The sequence below is a fragment of the Triticum aestivum genome, chromosome 3A (assembly GCF_018294505.1).
Source record: "Triticum aestivum cultivar Chinese Spring chromosome 3A, IWGSC CS RefSeq v2.1, whole genome shotgun sequence".
NCBI classification, from domain to species: domain Eukaryota; kingdom Viridiplantae; phylum Streptophyta; class Magnoliopsida; order Poales; family Poaceae; genus Triticum; species Triticum aestivum.
Window position 1 is genome coordinate 647,068,070 of NC_057800.1, and position 20,635 is coordinate 647,088,704.

At 48.8% G+C, this 20,635-nt stretch overlaps 2 protein-coding genes across 3 annotated transcripts; both read right to left on the reverse strand.

The window, feature by feature from the left end:
• Positions 1-5,521: 5,521 nt before the first annotated feature.
• On the reverse strand, positions 5,522-8,894 carry LOC123062887 (RAN GTPase-activating protein 2). 2 transcript variants are annotated; one of them, XM_044486574.1, is made up of 2 exons: positions 8,697-8,894; positions 5,522-7,551 (listed from the first exon to the last, which is right to left on the reverse strand). In XM_044486574.1, the coding sequence occupies exon 2, from the start codon at positions 7,521-7,523 to the stop codon at positions 5,859-5,861; it is 1,665 nt and encodes a 554-aa protein (XP_044342509.1). In that variant the 5' UTR covers positions 7,524-7,551; positions 8,697-8,894; the 3' UTR covers positions 5,522-5,858. The 2 variants fall into 2 exon arrangements, with proteins under 2 accessions (XP_044342509.1, XP_044342508.1); XM_044486573.1 differs by having other exon boundaries at positions 5,522-7,554.
• A 2,419-nt stretch (positions 8,895-11,313) lies between these two features.
• On the reverse strand, positions 11,314-16,611 carry LOC123062888 (putative metallophosphoesterase At3g03305). The gene is made up of 4 exons (XM_044486575.1): positions 16,267-16,611; positions 13,500-13,741; positions 11,782-13,359; positions 11,314-11,676 (listed from the first exon to the last, which is right to left on the reverse strand). The coding sequence occupies exons 1-4, from the start codon at positions 16,529-16,531 to the stop codon at positions 11,560-11,562; spliced, it is 2,202 nt and encodes a 733-aa protein (XP_044342510.1). The 5' UTR covers positions 16,532-16,611; the 3' UTR covers positions 11,314-11,559.
• Positions 16,612-20,635: the final 4,024 nt, after the last annotated feature.

Genomic DNA, 20,635 nt, shown 5'->3' on the forward strand with positions numbered 1-20,635 from the left:
TGCCACGCTCCTCCATCACCACCACGCCGTTGTGCTGCTGCTGGATGGAGTCTTCCTCAACCTCTCCCTCTCTCCTTGCTGGATCAAGGCGTGGGAGACATCGTCGAGATGTACGTGTGTTGAACGCGGAGGTGCCGTCCGTTCGGCACTAGGATCATCGGTGATCTGAATCACGACGAGTACGACTCCATCAACCCCGTTCACTTGAACGCTTCCGCTTAGTGATCTACAAGGGTATGTAGATGCACTCTCCTTTCTACTCGTTGCTGGTCTCTCCATAGATAGATCTTGGTGATACGTAGGAAATTTTTTGAATTTCTGCTATGTTCCCCAACAAAGAGATGGGTCAAAGGAGAAGAAGGGGACCCCCTTTTATAGTGGGGGCAACAATCCAACCATTGCCCCACCAACCAGCCCCGCACAGGGCGGTAGTACCGCTAACGGGGGCGGTACTACCGCAGAGCCAGCGGTACTGCCGCTCCAACGAGCGGTACTGCCGCGCAGAGAAGAGCAGAAGGGATCTGGACCCAGCGCGGTACTACCGCGGTGGTAAGGGCGGTACTATCGCTCCGAAACGGTACTACCGTCCCTACAGCCGCAACTAGTACCGCAAAACCCGACACGAGAAAAAGAGCCCTCGAGTTGAGGCGGTAGGAGCCGGACAGCCCAGTGGTAGTACAGCAGCGGGGTCACAGGCGGTACTACCGCTGCGGAGCGGTACTGCCGCTTGTGACCCTTTGGCGGTACTACCGCTGGTAGTGCGGTACTACCGCTGGGACACAGAAGAGAGAGAGAAGATCTCTCCATCGAGGCTGAGGACGAGGAGGTGGTGCCAGGCAGGCCAGCGGTAGTACTGCTGTGGAGTCACGGGCGGTACTACCGCTGTGGAGCGGTACTGCCGCTTGTGACTCCTCAACGGTACTATCGCTGGGTTGCGCGGTACTACCGCTGGAACCCAGGCAGGACATAGAAGAGAGGAGAGATCTCTCCAATGAAGTGGAAGGGCTCGGAGGGTGAGAAGCTGACGTGTACGTGTTGATTCCACCCATGCAATATCCCAGCGGACCTCCTCTTGATAGTACGGTGCCCTCTACGCAACTAGTCCACCAAAAGAGAAACGAAAGAGCTACACCATCTTGAATGACACTCCGAAGGGAAGAAAACGTCTCATGCCAAGGATGAATCTGTGAACTACTCAAAGCACATGCTTAGTCCGCAAACATGTTGTCATCAATCACCAAAACTACCTTGAGAGAGATATGCCTCAACAGTTGGGCATTGGCGGCGTCTGATGTTCCTCTCTGTTCGCTCTTCTGGGACAAGTTCATTTGGAGGACTCCGTCGACTACAAGCTAGTGCTTATTTAGAATTCTTTTGTAAGGCTTATAGTCTTTGCTGCTTGTAAGCTGCTTGGCAACACTTTGTATCTGTTGTAGCATTTCCTTTCTGTTCGCTGTTGGTTGTAATGGCGGCCTTGTGTAATCTCTCGCCAGTTGATGGCTTTGTTAATTCAAAGCCGGGCTCCTCTTGAGCCTTTGTTCTAAAAAATGTGGAATGCTGAAGGAGCAAAACCGCCACATTTTCAGTAGCTTCAAATTCTGCAAATTGTATTGTACGATGATCTTGATCATGAGCAAGGTGTACTCCCACTCCCAAGATAGCCCTACCTTTTATGTTTGCCCCACTTCCTTTATGAAAGAGATTTTTGTTTGAAATTGGAATTCTAATTTTAATAAGCAGATGCTTCATTGTGCCATTCCTGCATCGTCGGCCATTGATGGTGACATTCTTTTTTCCATGTTGTGTGACCTTCATTGGGATTTCAACTGTATTTTGAATTTGTGATGTACTATCTCTGTCTGAGTTTATTAGTCCTCGTCATATGTTGGGTCAAAGTTTGACCAAATATTTGACTAGCAAAATGTTAATGCATTTCACCAAAAAAATATTGTTGGGTTCGTATTCGAATGTAGTTTTCAATATATTATTTTACCTACATGTAACTTATATTTTATCAGTTAAAATCATGGTCAAAATATGACCCGGAGTACGGGAGGGACTAGTAAATTAGGACGGGGGTAGTAGCTCCAAAGGTGGTATCTCTACTCATTTTTTGGAGTGAATTGCAGAAAACCACCACATTTGGGGCTTCACTTGCAGAAAACCACCGGGTCACTAATTTTTTGCAAAAATCACCGCAGATTCGGTAAACTTGTTGCAAATAGCACTAATCGGGCGATTTGCTGCGTTTGATCACTTTCTGACAAGTGGGGCTGGGCTGTAAGGAGCTAACTTGGCAAAACATTTGCATACACCTCCTTAGATCTAAAAACAAAAAGCAATCGACCCCCTTGCCCCTCCTCCCAGACCTGTCCCCGACCTTAACCAGCCCGACCTCGACTTCTGCCCCTCGCCAAAGTGGCTCCTCACCGGATTTGGTGTCTGGCTTCTGCCCCTCGCCGCGGCGGGCGCCACCTGCGCCACGCGCGCGCCCACCGCCCACCGCCACCGCGCTGCCCTGTCTTCCCCTTGGCCTCACCCTCGGCCCAGCTCGCCGCGCCGCCGCTGCCGCGCACCTTTGCCGCCCAGTCGCCCTCTCCTCCGCCTGCGCCGCGCCGGCGCCCCGTCGCTGCCCTGGTTGTGTCGCCCGCGCCCGAGCACGGTCCCTCGTCACCCAGCTCATCGCCTCGTTCCCAACCTCGACCAGGAGCTCGGAGCTGAGGTGAGCGCGCAGCCGGCGAGCAGGAGCTCGACGGAGAGGTGCGCGCGGGACTGGCCAGCCACCTGGGGCAAGGTTGCCTAGGCGTGCGCGTGGGGGACTGGCTGGTGGCGGTGTGGGTATGTGTGCCTGTGCGTGGCGGGGTTGCAGGCCGCCGCGGAATCCGGCGCTGTCGACATGGCCGTGGTTGCAAGCGGTTGGGCCAGGCAGAGGCGAGGTACGCGTCGTCCCGGAGGAGAAGGAAAAAGGGAGGAGGAAGGGATGGTAGGCGGGGCAGCAATTGCCGGAGTGGGCTCCTCGCCGGATTTGGTGTCCGGCTTCGCCGCCGCCGCCTGGGAGGAGGCAGAGGACGGTGGTGAAAGAGGGGGGGGCTGATTGCTTTTTAAATTTTCTAATAAGGGTGCATTTGTGAAATTCAGGGGGGTGTATGCATTTTTTTGCCAAGTCAGCTCCTTACAACCCGGCCCCACTTGTCAGAAAGTGATCAAACGCAGCAAATCGCCTGATTAGTGATATTTGCAACAAGTTTACCGAATCTGCGGTGATTTTTGCAAAAAATAAGTGACCCGGTGGTTTTCTACAAGTGAAGCCCCAAATGTGGTGGTTTTCTGCAATTCACTCCATTTTTTGACAAGCAAACTCATATGTGAACATCTCAATTGCTGAAAGTGTTGTGATGCTTCTTTTTTTGCTAGGAGAAAGTGGTGTTATGCTCCGGGTAAGTACATTTCTGGTAGTACTACCAACCATCCATAACAAAGTTTATTTCTAAGCTGCTTTTGGATGTTAAACGGGGGTAATACTGCGATGTTGCGTGAAGTGAATGGTTGCTGAGGAATATGTGCTGTATATGGGCTGTTTTAGATGATTGCTTCCTTGTTTATTACTCCCTCTGTTTCAAAATAGATGACTCAACTTTGTACTAACTTCAGTACAATGTTAGTATAAAGTTGGGTCATCTATTTTGAAACGGAGGGTTGACACAGATGCAGAAAGTTAGAACGCCTTTGCACTTTACTAAAAAAAAATATGTGAACTTTGAAGTGGAATAAAGGAACAAAGAAAGTTGCAAAGAACCTTAGGGCTTGACGGTTCCAAAGCTATGAGCTGCTTTAACTGGACATTTCCAGACATGTGTTTCTTTCACCTTTCTGTTGATGATTATTTTCTTCTTGTATACTATAAATAGGTGTTGTTTTGAGTGATTAGAAGAAGAATCTCATGTTGTTTTGGACCATACCGCTACCGGGCATTGATTCCAGGGGAGCAAGATCTATAGTTCTGAACCAAGTAAGCATTCGTCAGATGCTATCACGTTTTGTTCCTGATTAAACTGATTATTATTTTTACCGAAAACCATCTGGGTCTAGGCAGGAAGCAATAGAAGATCGCCTCGCCTGTGTTTGTGCTAAAGAAGCTGACAGCTTAATAAAACAAACATGATTAAAGAACCAATGGTGCAACCAAACCTGACATTCGCCAGCCCGTCCATTCGCCAAGCGCTGTTGGTGAGGGGAGCACCGTCAACGTCTCCGGCCATTGCCGCCGCCGTCACAGCGCACGCACGCGCGCATAAAACAATCCGCAGGAAATGTTGAAATTTGTCGCTGTCGAACGCCGATCAACAACGATGAGGAGCCAGACAACCTTTCCCTTGCTCTTGTTCCCATCTTTCAAGAACCCGAGCGAGCCGTGCAAGTAGCTTTCGTGCAGCGACTCCCCTCGTTTCCCCTCATATCATCATCGCTGAAGCCGCAGATACCCGCGTCGCTTTCTCTCCTGCCAGTATCTATCCAGCCATGCCGCATCCGGTTCTTCGTACGCGTCACAGCGCGAGTGAGCCCTCCCTCTGCCCGCGGCGTTTCTCGGGGAGGCATCATCGTCCGTCCGTCGATGGCGCCAAGGGCTTGCATTGTCGTCTCTCCTCCGGCTCGCGCCACGGCGCCATACCAGTGCTGTGGCGCCGTGTCCAAGGTAAGGTACCGTGGCGGACGGAAAGGGATGGATCAGCAGTGCCCGTGAACGGCAGATGAATTTTGGCACGGTTCATCAGGCTCGGCATTTTCGTTGCAGGAAAAACGAGAGCGCCAGAAGAGTTGGGGGCGGATGGAATGCTACTAGCTTGACGTGCCCGCCCGGGAAAAAAGCAGGACGGAATCTGCGTCTTTCTACCACGCACGCCGACGCCGTGCATATTCGACAAGGACGATAAGCTTTTCTGAAACGTGAAGAATTCGCCATTGCTGCTTTGGAGAGATATATACTCCTCTCTTTTCCGCAAAAAAAAAGAAAGATATATACTCCTCTCTGCGCTTTGTCAGCCACGGGGGGGAGAGATAGGCCAGCAAACGCCGCGTGTCGTGCTGTTGATCTGTTTACCAGACTGCCTCATGGGTCTCTTGCACGGGGAGGGACTGGATACATGCTGCTTGGATATCGCGAACCGTTTGATCCATTGTTCATGTAGTAATCCAGAAAAAGAGCCCATCACGAAGAGCAAGCAGAATCCTTCAAGAAAACGGTACTGACCGCACGGTAGGATTGGATAAGGTTATCATTATTCGTAGGTTTGGTACATCGCTAATGCGGAATATTCCGATAAATGGATGATGGAGTGTGGGACAGTGGGAGTCTGTCTACAGGTGACTGCCCCGATATCCGAGAGCTGGCTGGAAGACGCTCCTGCCGCCGGGGAGAGGCTGTATTCTTCTCTGTACAAACCGCACGGTAGGCAGATCAAAACTTGTTGCCACTGCGAACATATGCAGCACGGAAAATGAGAGGAAAAATGCACGCCACAGATATCAAGCTCCGAAAGAGCGGTCGCAGCATATAGATAGGTGGTTCCCAACATATCACAGGTTGATGATTTAAGGGTCCTCGACCAGAGAACCAAGACGGTGCTAAAAGCATGAAAAAACAAAGAAGTTCCAACCAAAGTTACAGATAAACCAAACCGCGCCAGGGCTACACCAAAACAGGCTGCTCGGCTCGGTTCAAAGGCAATTGAGCCGGCCACAGCGACGAGTTCCTTATCATTCCGCGAAATTCAATTCCAACTGGTCCAGCGAAGTGTTTCCGAAGCTAAAACCGGAGCAAACGACGAAAGCAGGGGGGGGGGGGGGGGGGGGGGGGGGGCTTAGTCCTCCTCCGCCTCCACCTTCAGGTCCTGCAGCTTCGAGCCGAGGCCAGCATCCTTCCCGTTATCGTCCCCATACTTTGCCTCATCATCATCGTCCTCTTCTTCATCCTCGTCATCCGGGTTCCCCTCGGGCTCGTTCTCGTCCAGCGGGCCAAGCACGTCCGCCAAGTTCTCGCCTGCCTTCAGGATCTTCCTCACCTCGTCAATCCCTTCCTCGGGGATGTAGTTCGCGTTCATGTTCAGCAGCACGAAGCCTGGCTTGTTGGCGACCGCCTGGGCAAAGCAGCGGGCTCCAGACCTCTGAAACAGATTGGTGCTCACGTCAAGCTCCTTCAAATCTGGGTGGCCCTCTTGCAGAGACTTTGCGACCGCCACCGCCCCGGCATCCTTCAGCTCGTTCTCAGCCAAGGTCAGCTTCTTGAGCGACTGCATTGCGGTCAAGCATTCCGCCAAAGGCTTGGCTGCCTCGGCGGTTATCTCATTTCCTGCCATCTCAAGGATCTCCAGCTGAGGTGCAGACTCCTTGAGGACATTCACAATTGCTATGGTGCCCTCGTTCTCGAGATTGAGGTCGCTGAGGTACAGCTCAACAAGATCTCCAAGCTTTGGAAGGGTTTCGCTGAGAGCCACCCCTGCCTCGACACCAAATAAGTTGTCCCTGATATCAAGCTTCTTCAGACGAGTGCATGTCCCCAGGGCCTCGGCCAATGCCACTCCACCATCAGATCCTATTCTTGTTGCTGAGCACCTAAAACTCTCAAGATTTGGAGAACGCTTGACCATCTCAGCAATGAACATAGCACCTTCATCACCAGTCATATTGTTGTGGAAGTGGAGAACCTTAAGCTTCTCAGTTGATGGAATAAGCTCAGACAGAGCCTTAGCAGCTTCCCCTGATATGCCATCGTTCATCACATATAGTTCTTCCAGGTCGCCCTGTGATTTTAGCAGCTCTGTGAACGCCCTCACACCCTTCTCACCTAAAGCATTGTCAGAGATGTTCAGGTATCTCAGTACAGACCCTGCTAAAGCTTTGGAGAATATCCGCATCACATCAAGGGCTTCATCCTCAGGCCTTCCAGCAACAAAATCTGAGATGTCAACCTCCTTGAGCTGAGATTTTATTGATTCAAGAATTGGCCCAGCAACATTGGCAGCACCAATACCAAAGCTCCTGTTGCTCAAGCAAATTCTGCTATATGAGTTTCCTGGTTCTGTTAGTGGACTCAGAAGTTCCTTTGCTTCGTCCGCCTCAATGAAAGCACGCTTGCCACCAGATATATCAAACACAGTATCAGCAGGCTCAATAGGTGTATCAATAACAGGTGCTTCTGGTTCCGCAGTCGTCCCTGGACCTTTTTTGAGGACTTCCAGCATCAGCTTGCTTGTTTCTTTTGCATATAGCTGGACAGCAGAACTCCCATCACCATCAGGCTCCTTCTTGAAATGCTCATCTGCGGAAGCAAAGCACATCTCCTCAATCCTTTTGGCATTGGCATGAGCCTCTTCTTTGCCCAAAAGGCCATACTTGCGAGAAAAGATTGACTCGGAGGACAGGTTCTTGGTCATCCTCTCTACAAGCATCAGACGAGTGCTTTCACTCGGTGGCCACAGTTTGATGGAGAATGTCCGGGGCTGGAAATCTGGCGCCGCTGAAGCCATGTGGACACGTGGCACTTCACACAATAACCTGCTGGTAAATCAACAAGTGTAGGAATTAGCATGATCCCAAATTACAGAAAGTAATGGACTATTAATAAGTATAAACAATGAAATTAGTGGAGCAATTGAAGGGCCTGTCCCTGAGGGCACCCAACACTAGTATCACCAAGGATACAACAAAACACCAATTAGCAAAACATGGTTAAGTCTACAGTTGACAGACAACATCGTCAATTGGTAAAGATAAGCATTTCCCTCAAAGTGATTGTTTTACATAAGAAATCAATGACACAAGTGGCAGTTACAACATAACGGCACTTCAACCCAAAACAAGAAAAATAATAATGTGTAATGTTACTACGGCCGTGTTTGCTTCAGCTGTGCCTCAGCAGGAAAGTAATAGCTGTGGGCTGTGTGCTATGAGAAAGCAGTAAAGCCATTTGGTAACTAGCTGTCTGACTGAACTGTGGAGCATAAATGCCCTGAATACCACTGAAGCCTTGAGAGATTCTTTACATGCTGTTTAACAATAAGGATCCAATTACATGCTGCTTTAGCTACAAATGATGAAACGATCATGTAGATAATTAACACACTAGCAGGTAGATTTGGCCCATAGAATTTTCGGGTTGATTGGCATGATGAAAACGAAAGCAGATTATTACCAGGTTTAGATAACTGAGCAGACTAATGAAAATAACTAGCAGTAGTATGCACCTACGTTAACACACCTAACTAATTAAGAACCCAGCAACATTGACCACTTGGGTTAGAACTAAGTGCAAGCAGGTAGTACTATCTGTGCATAGAAATCAAAGAAGCAAGCAGAACTCTCTGTGCTCAGAAATCAAACCAGCCGTACGTGCACATACGCAGCACAGAACCGTCTTCGGCTAGGTTCCAGAAGAAGAACAAAACAGATTAGTACTAGCTTGGTCCCGACAACTACGAACATTATTAGCTACGGCGCAAAACAGCGCCCAATGCCCGTGTCATCAGGAAGAACAACAGAACTACGCGGCAGGACAAGCGGATTCACAGATATCTCTATTTCGAAAGCACGAGGCCGCAGATCTGAGATTGGGATGCGAGGGGCACATCGATCCTATCGCGAGTCTGGGAAGGATTCGCGGGACGAACAGGGCATGGAGACCCGTGCTCGCGTTTCCTCACCTTGGATCCGGACGGCGGCGAGCGTCTACTCGGGGAGGGGGAACGGCCGCGGCGGCGTCGGCGTCGGGCTCGCGGGATTAGAGGCGGCCGCTTCCACCCGAGGCCAGCCGCGTCGACCGGGGGCGGAGGCGGCGCGGCGGGGAGGGCTCGCCGGGAGATCGCCTGGGGCGGGGGCGGGGGCGGGGGCGGGGGTGGGGGGTAGCAACTGGGACTGGAAGATGCGGCGGCCGGCGGAGCGTGGGGTTTGTGTAGTGCGGGGGGTGGGGGCGTAGGGTTTCTGGGCACGGTTGCGGGCTGCGGGGCCGCTCCGCGGCCGTCCGATCGGGGGGTTCGAGGAGCGGGGGGCGACGCTCAGCCGTACGATATACAGGAGTTTGGGGAGCGTGGGCGATCTGGATTTCGAGATTCAAATCTGCGCGGACTCTCTGCCTGCCTGTTGCGGTGCTGCCAGGGCGGCGGATCTATCATTGTCTATCGCGTAGGCACGTGGCGCTATGATTTCTTCCACTCAGTGCTTTTTTTTTCCCAGTCTATCTAGAGAAAAAAAATGGGAAACGTTTACAGCCGGGGCACCGGCCGAAACTTCGGCCGGTCCACTCGCTCACCCCGCGCGTAGCGCTAAAGCAGGAGAGACACGTCATCCCGCGAGGGCCCGCACACCACTCTGCTTTCTTATCCTTTCCAGCGCGGCTGCTGTCCACACACACCACATCTCCTTTCTTTTTTGCCTGGATTTCCCACGCCGCTGCTTCTGCCTATCTATTTTTTCTCAGACGCCATTGCTGTAGAGTTGCTGCACGGGGCGCCCTCACCCACGAAGCGCGGCGCCGCGGGAGTTGTTGCTGCTGCAAGGGATGCCATCGCCATGGCCGAACGCGACGGGGCTGAGCACCGGCGCTATTACGACAGGGGGCCATGGTCTGCGAGCTCACAGGCCAGGGCGGCCATGGCTACGAGCTCGAGGCATGTTACTACAACTCCAGATTTGCTTCCATGTTTGTTTTTGCTGGAACCAGTGTACTAATTTGTTACCATCGTCTTTGTTTTTTGCTGGAACTAACCAAATTTTGCTGCCATGTCTTTTTGCTGGAATCATTTTTGTACCACTTTTTTGCTACAACAGTTTTGGTTTTTTGCTACTACCGGCACTGTCGTTTGTTACATCCTTTTTCATGAGATTGTCGAGACCCTGCGCTTGTGTGTTTTGCTACAACCTTGTACTGTTTTTGCTACAACCTTCTACATTTTTTGCTACTACTGGAGAAGCCCCTAGCTGGACCACAAGTTATTTTTGCTACAACCGTTTTGTGGTTTGCTGCAACCAGTGTCAATTTTTGCTACCACCGACTTCTTTGATTTTTCTGGAACCAGCGCTCGATTTTTTATTTTTGCTACCACTAGCGTTTCGATTTGCTGGAACAAGCTTCAATTTTTGCTACCATCAGGTTTTTGGTTTGTTGGAGTGTCGTCGATTTTTTCTAATTTTGCTACCAACGTTTTATTATTTTGCTGGAACCGTCAAGAATTTTTGCTACGGCCGGTGGAATTTTTTGCTGCGACTGGCAAATTAAGGATGAGGAACAACACGAGCTCTACAACGGGTGCTGCGGCCGGTGACGTGAGGCTCCGCGAGCCGCGGGGGGCCTCGCCGGAGATGCGCCGCGGGGGCGTTGCTGGAGCTGGGCCTCGCCGGAGATGCGCCGCGGGGCTGGAGCTGGGCCTCACCGGAGATGTGCCGCGGGGGCCTTTGCTGGAGCTGCGCGGTGCTGCGAGCCGCGGGGGGATCTCACCGGAGATGCGCCGTGCTGCGAGCCGCAGGGGATCTCGCCGGAGATGCGCCACGGGCCCGAGGAAGAAGAAGCTGGGGCGATTTTTTATTTTTTTTGGCTCCAGATCCAACCGCCGCGCGGCTCGCATCGAGCGGCTATGGCTGGACCGGCCGAAAGTTTCGGCCGGTGCGCCGGCGCCTAGTGGTGCCCAAAAAAAATAGGGCAAAATTGCCCCCTGGTCTCATTACCACGACACCGAAAAGTGACCATCGGGTTCTCCCATGCAAGCACAGGTGTCAGAAAAACATACTTTCTCCGCCCGGAATTAGTCGTGCCTCAAACTAACGTGTCCGGAATTAGTTGTGCCTCAAACGAACGTATCTAACACGTGTCTGGACCGAGGGAGTATATATAAGACGTTTTTTCAGTTCACCCCTGAGAGCGCAACATCAAGAGACGATCGTGTTTGGCCAGTTTATCCCTGCTCAAAAGACGACTGTCGGCAAACGGCCAGAGGAAAACCTGTGACTAATCTGGGAGGAATTCCCAGTCTCCAGATGAACTGAACTAAGAGTGTACATGCATAATTCCCCCTACAGTTGACAAGGTACCGGACAAGAGGAGTGCAACATCCACTTCTGAGCTAAAATGAGGTTTCTTGACTCTATCTAGCAAACAAAAAAAAACTGTTCATCATATCGGCATGCTAAAGCTTCCATGGAAGGTGAGTCGGACTCGGACGACATCACCACCCCAAACATCGGACACAGGATGGTGTTGCTCATTGCAAGTATAGTACGGGTCAAATAATTTCATCCAGTGCTAACAAGTTCCTTAACTCCTCGCTCTGAAGAAATGACGTGTTTAGTCTGTATAAATCATGTCCAGTACAATGCTGACAATATCTTTATGCATGTTAGATAGATGGTCTAACAGATCTCCTCTCCAAAAGAAACAAAAAAAGAGTAATAGACGAGTGACCCGGCCAATAAAATCTTCAGCTACGAGCTCTAGCCTTCTAGGTGCTCCGTCTGCAGTGCCTTCGCAACTCCGCCGAAATATAGCACGGTGCTCCCAGCAGGGCCCCGAAGCAGCTAAATGGACGAGGTTCTGTAGACAGCAAACGCCATGAGAGCCGGTATGAAGTAGAAGAGCACCGGAGAATGGAGCAGAGGGTCCATGGCAAAGGCCTTCATAAGAGCTCTACACAGCTGCAAGATTGTCAAGGCGTCATCAGTATCTTCAGAGTTGCAAAAAATAAGAAAAAAAAACGCAGTCACAGAAGATTTGCATCGACTGAAAGGAAATAATAATACCTTCCAGTGTTTCCACAGAACCACCAGGCAAAAAGCGATGAGGATTTTCCTTATCCAGCGACCGCTCCACAAGCTATCACGCCCTACCTCTCTCCTGCTCTTTTGGTGAGGATCATCTTTCTTCTTTCCTGACTGTGAGAGGTAGTGTTCTCGGAATGCGATCCTCTCGGCAGCCATCGCGGCGAGAATCGCAATCATCGGTAATACCACGAAACAGAGATGAGGTAGAACGATGACCATGACGTCTGGAGTGCCGGCATGGAAAGTTTTCGTGCCACTTTTAAGAGCCCAACCTCTGAATGTCATGGATGCAAGGCTGCTGTCCTCTGTTACAGGGTGACCAGAAAACCAAGGGAAGACCAACAGATAGATTATATACACCAACAGCAAAGACCACACAAGAACCATCCTGGACAGCTCAACAAAAAGCCAGATAAAACCACCAAGTAGATACTTCAGTGATGTATACTGACCACCGTCCGCACGCAGATATGTGTACACAGATTGTTGATCCTTAAGTAGCACTACTGAAGCTCGTGGCACGAGAAGCAGTGTGAAAATCAGAGCAAGAACGCACTGCAGTGCGGGGTGATATACCGACGCCCACTGGATGCCCATCACGAAAAATTCCTTCCATGTCCAGTTAACTTCTGCAAACAACCCATTCACAGAGAATGGCCTCAACTGGCTGACGCTAATGTCACCTGTTATATCCATCGCTTCGATTTGCAGCCAGTACCGATCTGGAGAAGGATCTGCAAATGCTCTCCAGTTCCACGGAATTAAATACATATCTCCTCTAGAATCATTGGCACTCACTCTTTTCATTTCGCTGTCGAATACCACTTCAAGGTTTCCTGGCCTTGAGTCATATATCTTTGCTGAGACAGTTACTATCTCATGTCGAGAGAATACAAGCGCCCTCACCGTGTCAAAAGTTGAAGCTCCCATGGCGTGACATTTGAAATCACGAGGAGCAGATGTTCTCTGCATAGATCTCGAGTCCAGAGGGAAGGTAGCTAGTATAATTACACTTTTTGAACCTAACCTGAAATCTATGTCAGTAAAGGAGACAAATCCATCATCAATTGCTAATATCCTCATACTTCTACTCCTTTTCCAATCGCCAATCTCCCACTCCCAGAACTCCTCAACAGGTGCTGCTGCTTCAGAACAGTTCTCTTCAGCACTCGGGATTGCATATCCTTGGTGCATGTTAGACTGGTAGTAGTGTTCATACAGTGATGGTTCCTGAGTTGCTCGATGATAGTAACGCTTCAAATTCTTGCCAAACCTTGTGTGAAGATGTCCACACAAGTATGCTGCTAATGAGTGCTTTAGAAAGACATCCTTGATATTTTTTCCTGATTCTGTCAATGCTGAGAAAGACATCGGGAAGTGCCCAACTGTAATTTTTGTGACTGGAGCCTTGTTGAAGTCAGTGTCCCACTGCGACAGTGATTGGTCCAGTTCTATAAGCTGCTTGTCAGTTGGATGCCCAAATAAATTGGTTGGGCCCCTAAGTCCGATCTCCATTGTGCTATCGAAGCCAACAAACAGATGCTTCCGGCCATTATTCTGCAGATCCATCCACAATCTACCATATGTTATGCCAAGCATATTCAGAAAATGCAATCAAAACTAATCATTTGCAGTACATTTAATGAGAAGACGCTAAAGAAACAATAAGCAACGGGATGTATATAAGAAGCACTGACCTCCAAAGTGATGCTTTGCACGCGCCCCTGTCGTCTTAGGTTAGCATTGATGCTATATTTCTCGTAGAAGTCATAGTCCCCACCAGACACAGGTACACCAAAGCTATCATGGTTTCCTCTCAGATCATAGAATTTTTTTCTTGGAAGCTTGCTACTCTCAATGACATCCTTCATCGTACTACTATATTCCATCCACTCCACCTCATTTTGCTTCATTGTAAGCAGATCTTTGCTTTTCCCCTCTAATCACAAAATAAAAATAGCACTTGAGATAAATCCCAATACATAATCAGTTATAAACTATTTGGCATATGGACACCTTTCGAAATGAATGCAGCTGGTTTCACGTCTTCCAAAATTAGAAAGTGGTTAGTTGGTTGAGGTTTTGAGGGCAGTGAAGATCAGCTGTAGTGCTGATTGCAACTGCCTAGTTACAAGCGAACAGGTTGGAACCAGAAAAGCAAGCAGCTGTTTACTCAAGTAAAAATTTCCGATCATTTGTTAGTTATTTTATAAGTTCGCCAGTAGTCCGTGCCTTAATGCATGTGATATTAAAAGAGTCCGTGACAACTGACAACAAATGACTATGTTGATTGTGGTTCTATGTCCGATTTTTGCAACTTCGAACTTTAGGCCTTTATTACTCAGTCGCCAGCTTCTGACAACAAAGCACTTTTGCTCCTATTCATGTCGAACCTGGACTCGCTGTCCAGCTTGCCGATATTTTGGGATGCAAAGTGGCATCCTTCCCTCAATCTTACCTCGGTCTACCTTTGTCCACCCACAAACTCAATCTGAAAGACTTCTTTTTCATCATAGATAAGATCGACCGTCGTCTAGCTGGGTGGCGAGGGGTACTTCTATCTCTTGCCGGTCGTGCCATTCTGGTTCGTGTGGTCCTTAGGGCCTTACCAATCTACGCGATGTCTGCTCTACTGCTCCTGGTGGGCATTGTCCAGGACACCGATAAACGTTGTAGGTCCTTTTTTTGGGCGGGTCAGGAAAAAGTGTCTGGTGGGCAGTGTAAAGTGGCTTGGGACTTTGTTTGTGCGCCGTTCTCGCATGGGGGTCTAGGTTTCTCCTCTCTTCAACACTTAAACTCTTGCCTTCTTCTTTCCCATCTAAACAAAATTCACTCGTACATTGCTTCTAGGGGTAACTCTCATCTTGCTCTGAAATATGGATGGTCTGATACCCGTGACCTTGATTCTCCGCATCCTTTTGAGTCCAACGTTTGGCATGATATCGCCAAGGGGCTAGAATTCTTCCGTTCCATAACTAAGGTGGATATTGGTAATGGTACGACAACCGCTTTCTGGCTAGATCTATGGTTTAACGGCTCCACTCAAAACCTTGCAACAATTTTCCCCGCTCTTTTTTCTCATACTCTCAGACCCGCGGCCACTGTCGCACGGGTGCTAGGCTATCCTGCCTTGAACCTTGACCTGGCTCCTCGCCTTACTCATGCCGCCGAACTCGAATTGGGAAACCTTCGCGCTATGCTTGCATCTGTTTCCTTGAATTTGCAGGTGATGGACAAACGAACGGGACGTTTTGATGGCAAGCCTATGACTTGCAAATCGGCCTACAGGGCTGTTTGGATCACCAAGCCAATTGACCCCTTCGCAACGGCCATTTGGAAGAACTATGCACCCAACAAATGCAGAATTTTTCTATGGCTAACACACAAAAACCGGCTATTCACCAACGAAAGACGATTCAAAAGGGGGTTAACAAACTCCGCCTGCTGCCCCTTCTGCCCGGATACAGAATCAATCACTCACCTGCTTCTGCACTGCCACCACCTGCATCCGTTTTGGGAAGAGCTAAATTCAGTTACTGCCACGCTACCGACGGACCTACACCAGCTATGGGGACAGGGCCTATCCAACAAACCTCGCTCCACGGTGATCATTGCTATTCTGTGGAATATTTGGAAAAGAAGAAATGCCAAAGCTTTTCGGAATGAAATTCAACCGATCAACCTCGTAGCCCGCTCGGCTGCCGACGACCTCATGCTTTGGTCTAATAGATGCTCCAATGAGCAAGTTCTGCACCTTCTTCGAGATTGGAGTACCATGTTGTTCCACTTATCTATGAGATTGTAGCCTTTTGATTTGTACTCTCAACCCCCCTTCCCTGTCTCTGCCTTGTAAATGTACTCTTTTATCTATTAATGAAATGGTTCAGGTCGGCGTAAGCCCGCCGTAGCGCCGTCAAAAAAATTACTCAGTCCCCACAGTTACAGTTACAGTTCATGTTGGGTTGTAACAGGCCTGATACTGGATTCTACTTAAACTGTGAGTTCAGTACTTAAATTTTCAACCTATCTGGTTTTAGCATGAACCGAACGGAAAAGTACCCAACTGCCTCCACTGTTAATGCTGTATCTCACTATCAACGCAGCTCCTTAAACTGTGATTGCAATACTGAAATTCAGTTCAATACCATCGTAGATACAGCGGTACACTAGAAGGTTCTAGCAGTGTACTAATTATAAATGTAATACGGAGTAGATTTTAGATAAAAGTTTCTGCTCCTAGGCACCATCAATTACAGTGCCTTAACGAACCACTCATCCATTTACCACATTTGCTAAAACTAAAGCCTCATCAGTCTCTGAATTCTTTCTGAACTATACCCACGCGCCAACCAAGTTCTACCGAACATCAAACATCGTATCATCCATTCACCCCGAACACGGGGAAGGATCAACAGAAGGAAGGAACAGGAAGGGGGCGATAGAGGGGGGATATGTACAACGCACCGGTGAGGTCGCCGGTGATGAAGACGAGGTCGGGGTTGACCATGGCGAGCGCCGGGCCGACGTATCGCCGGAAGTCGTAGGCGCGCTCCGGGTGGTGCACGCTGAAGTGGAGATCCGAGAGCTGGGCCACCCACACGACCCCCTCCGGCGCGCCGGAGACCTCCGCCACCGCCCTCTCGTCACCGGCGACGGACCACGGCGCGGGAGACGCCGCGGCGACGAGGGCTAGGAGAATGGGGAGCAGCCGGTTCCCGCGCGGACCCATGGCGAAGGCGCAGACGAGGGCTCGAGGAGGGGAGCAGGACGAAGAGGCTGCAGTTTACGCTATCAATGACCAGAGAGAACAGCGGAATACGTTTGCGTATGCCTGATTTTTTTTCGTGGTAAATTACAAGACTGAAAAGATAGGATAATCCTATGCAAAATACCAGCACCTGTTCCTCTTCTTCGACACCATCAAAGCGGCCATCAAAGGGAAAAGAAACAAATCACCTCTTCACCCGAGTTCGACGCGGCTCCATTGCTAATCTGCAGCTTTACGGGCCTCAAAAATAGTTTGCCAGAAGTAAAACCATTGCCGTTGAAAGAATCACGATTTTGTTATACAATTTTACGACTTAATGATCCAAACGAACCCCTATGATTCTATGATTTTAACTCTTAGAATCTACGTTTCTACGATCCTGATAGCGAAAATTCTATGATTTGCGATCCTATCATCAAAGCTTCGATCCAATTCAAAATCATAATTTTGACAACCTTGTCACACCATCCATGAACCCTAACACAGCCAATCTGAATGATCGACAAACACACGATGCCATCAACTTTGAGACGCCGTCATAAAGGGCACCGCCGGTGTGGGAGTGAAGCTGAGGCAGATTTATTCGTCCAGGCGCCGCTCCCACCACCCCAACGACGCACCACGACCTACAAATTCAAAACCTAACTACAAGCGTAGGAACGGGGTCCTCCCCTTTCTCCTGCCGCCGGAGTAGCCAGAGGGAGAGAGGGCCAACGCCCTGGTAGGCTGAGATCGGAGGAAGAAAATTGCCTCCCTAGTCGCCTAGTGTGGCGGCGGCTAGGGTAAGGAAGACGTACGGCGCCTACGTATGCCTGAATTTGCCCTCAAGCGACGGTACACGAAAGTACGTCTTTGTTCGCTCCAAAAAAAGTACATCTTTGTGAGTACTATACATATCGCTCATGTTGAAAAGAATATACGAATGCACAACCTTTTGTGTATCGTGCAATTTCCTCTCTTGTGAGTCTTTTAGTATAGAAACTTTGAAGCACTCAAGTTCTACAGGAAATTTTGTAACTATTTGATTCAAAGGATTTAGAAAAGAATTTTGGAGGATTCTAGTTCTTCTGAATTTTGGAAGATCAAATGGCCATATACACTTTTGTACTCCTCCCGTCTCGAAATAAGGGTCTCAACTTTAGGAGGGAGTAGTATTCAATATGTCATGACACCCTATAGCCATTCATGTGTTTTTCCTATTTTCTATGTTCAAAATAATCATGTGGATCAAAGATGCTCTTTCTTTGATAAAAATATATGATCATGCACAGATGAAATTATTATGGAATATCCAAACTAAACCCATAGAATCACATGAGCCGTACTCCGTGAAGGATAATTAGTGGTTACACAGGTTATACGCCCGTGCCGACGTGACTAGTGAAAATTTGATGACAATGATAAATACCACAAACGATAATGAGTGGGAAGTGTTGGAGCAAGAGAGGAAGGACATATTATAGACAACGATAGACGAGATAAGGCAACAAGGGTATAGAAAGTGATGAGGTGTCGGACATAGAGGAACAATCGGGAAGGAAGAAGGGCGTTCGCTCCCTAAGGCAACGCGACGAACAACCCATCACGACATGTAAGAGCATCTACAATTGGACTTCTCAAACATCTCATATACATATAGGCGGACGACCCGGTCAGTTATAAGTCACAAAATTGTGACCCAGTCGGGCTCCTCAAACCGACCTTATATGTCTGGGCTGACCGGCAACCCCATATCTATTCATATCTAGGGTGGATATGGGGAGGCCCGGATGTGCCTAGGCACGTTTGCCATGCCGGATCGATAGACAAGAGCCACCACAAATTCCACCAAATCACTCTGATCTTGTCGGACCAATACTTTTCCTCCCCTCTCTTCTCATTCGTTCACGCTGGCTCTTGGGGATATGACTATTGGATATGACCCGCCCGAAGGGGCCGGGTTATCCTAATGGCGGTTCATAAACCAAGCCCGTGAATCTGTTGAAGATGGCAGTTCATGTAGTAGGTTTGTTAAAGGGCTCAAATGTAGCGACCCGACCTCAGATGGTCAAGTCTCTGTGCTTCAGTGTCATCCCTGGATCGGTAATACTGACACACACAGTACTCGAAGGATTTATAACAGAGCAGCAATCACACACTTATTACATCGAATGTCTCCAAAGAGAACTTATTACAAGAATATGGCTTAAGGTCATCTAATACGATAACAACGGAAGGCTTGGAAGATAAGGTGAGTCCATCAACTCCAACGGCATAGCTGAGCTGCACGGCATCGACCTAATGAACCTTACTCCTCGTCTGAAAAGTCTGCAACATAATACGTTGCAGCCCGAAAACGGGTCAGCACATGGAATATGCTGGCAATATAACACAGTAGGGCAGAAACAGAATAATGCTATCACTACATGCATATATGGCTGGTGGAAAGCTGTATGGTTATAGTTTTTGCGAAAAGCCAATTTTTCCCTACAACAAAGGAATAGATTTTAATTTTACTATCATGGTGGTTGAAACATCATTGAGAAGGTACCCCCAACTCAATCCCAATTAAAGTGATTAACAACCCAACAGTATTAATTAAACATGGTGAGATACATGTGATAACCCAAGTACTAGATACTCAAGAATTGTCCATAACCGGGGACACGGCTAACCATGATTAGATTGTACACTCTGCAGAGGTTTGCGCACTTTTCCCCACAAGACTCGATCGCCTCCGTTGGATTTCTCGCACTACATGGTGTTTGAGAAACGGATGACCGAGACACAGTCTTTCAGAAACGTTAACTCTCTACTCCGGGTAGACCATACCAAACCTACAAAACCCACTACCTGCTGATCTACCTCTTCAAGAGCTTCACGTAACTTACTCAACTATGCTAGAGCCCATAATAGCTTGTGGCTGCACACGGAAGTTTCTAGCATGAATCATCTCAGTTCCCTTTGAGCCTGGGTGGCGGTCCATAGGAAGATCACACGGGTACCCCGGGATTTCCAAAAAAATACAGACAACACTGGGTTCCCCAGGTGCCTCAATCCACCCAGTTGTTTGATTAAGTTGCCACCTTAAGTTGAACCATTAATTAACAATCTCACATCTGACATGAATTTCACTCAAACCCAAACCACGTCTACGAGCATAGCATAGCAATATAAGCAATACGTAGAAGTAACTCCCAAGGGTTTGAATATAACAGGGCAATAGGTTCTACCTCAGCAACTACTTCCCAACCCACAAGTTAATGACATCCTAATCATGCAATGTTTGAGGATTGGAACTAATGCATAAAAACTGGGTAATAATGGGATATGATCAAAGTGTTACTTGCCTTGCTGACGATCCGCGAATCCTAGAGACTCGTAGTAACACGCTTCGCACTCCGGGAATTCTATCGCAAGCAAAAAATAACATACATAAGTAACAAGCAACGATGCACAAGCAAAACTCAAATAAGAGAGGTTGACCAGAAAGTTCAACTTAAGAACTCCGGTACGCAAAAAGAATCAAATCAAACGGAGCAACGAAACTCAGACGGCGAAATAAAGAAGCTTCGTTTACTAATCTGAAACTAGGTCAAATTTTACAGTAGAGAAAACTTGTTTGAGTTGGTTAAACAGAAAGAGGGTTTCGAGACGAAACTCCAGGCGCTTGAATCGCCTGATTCTGATAAACGAGCGAAAAGATAAATAGAAACTAAGATCGGATCAGAAATCGCGATAAGAGAAAATCGCGGAATAAATCCTATAAAAGAAAACTCATGAACAGACTAACGAACGAGCGTTCGTTAGTTGTAACTAACGGGCGAGGAACCGTTCGTTAAAACGAACGTTCGGACAAACGTCCGCTAACTAGAAGAACCGAGAAAAAAAACCGACGAATCCGAAAAAACCGGATCTAGGGTTTCTAAAAAAAACCGAACGGTCTTTATAAAAAAAACCGGCGGCGGGGCGCGGCGGCTACCTCCCACGAGAGGTCCGGCGAGGCGAGGCAGCAGCGGGCGCGGCTTGCGGGGCGGCGGCGCGAGCTGCGTCGGTGGCGGCGGCAGGCGGCGGCGGCGACGGCTT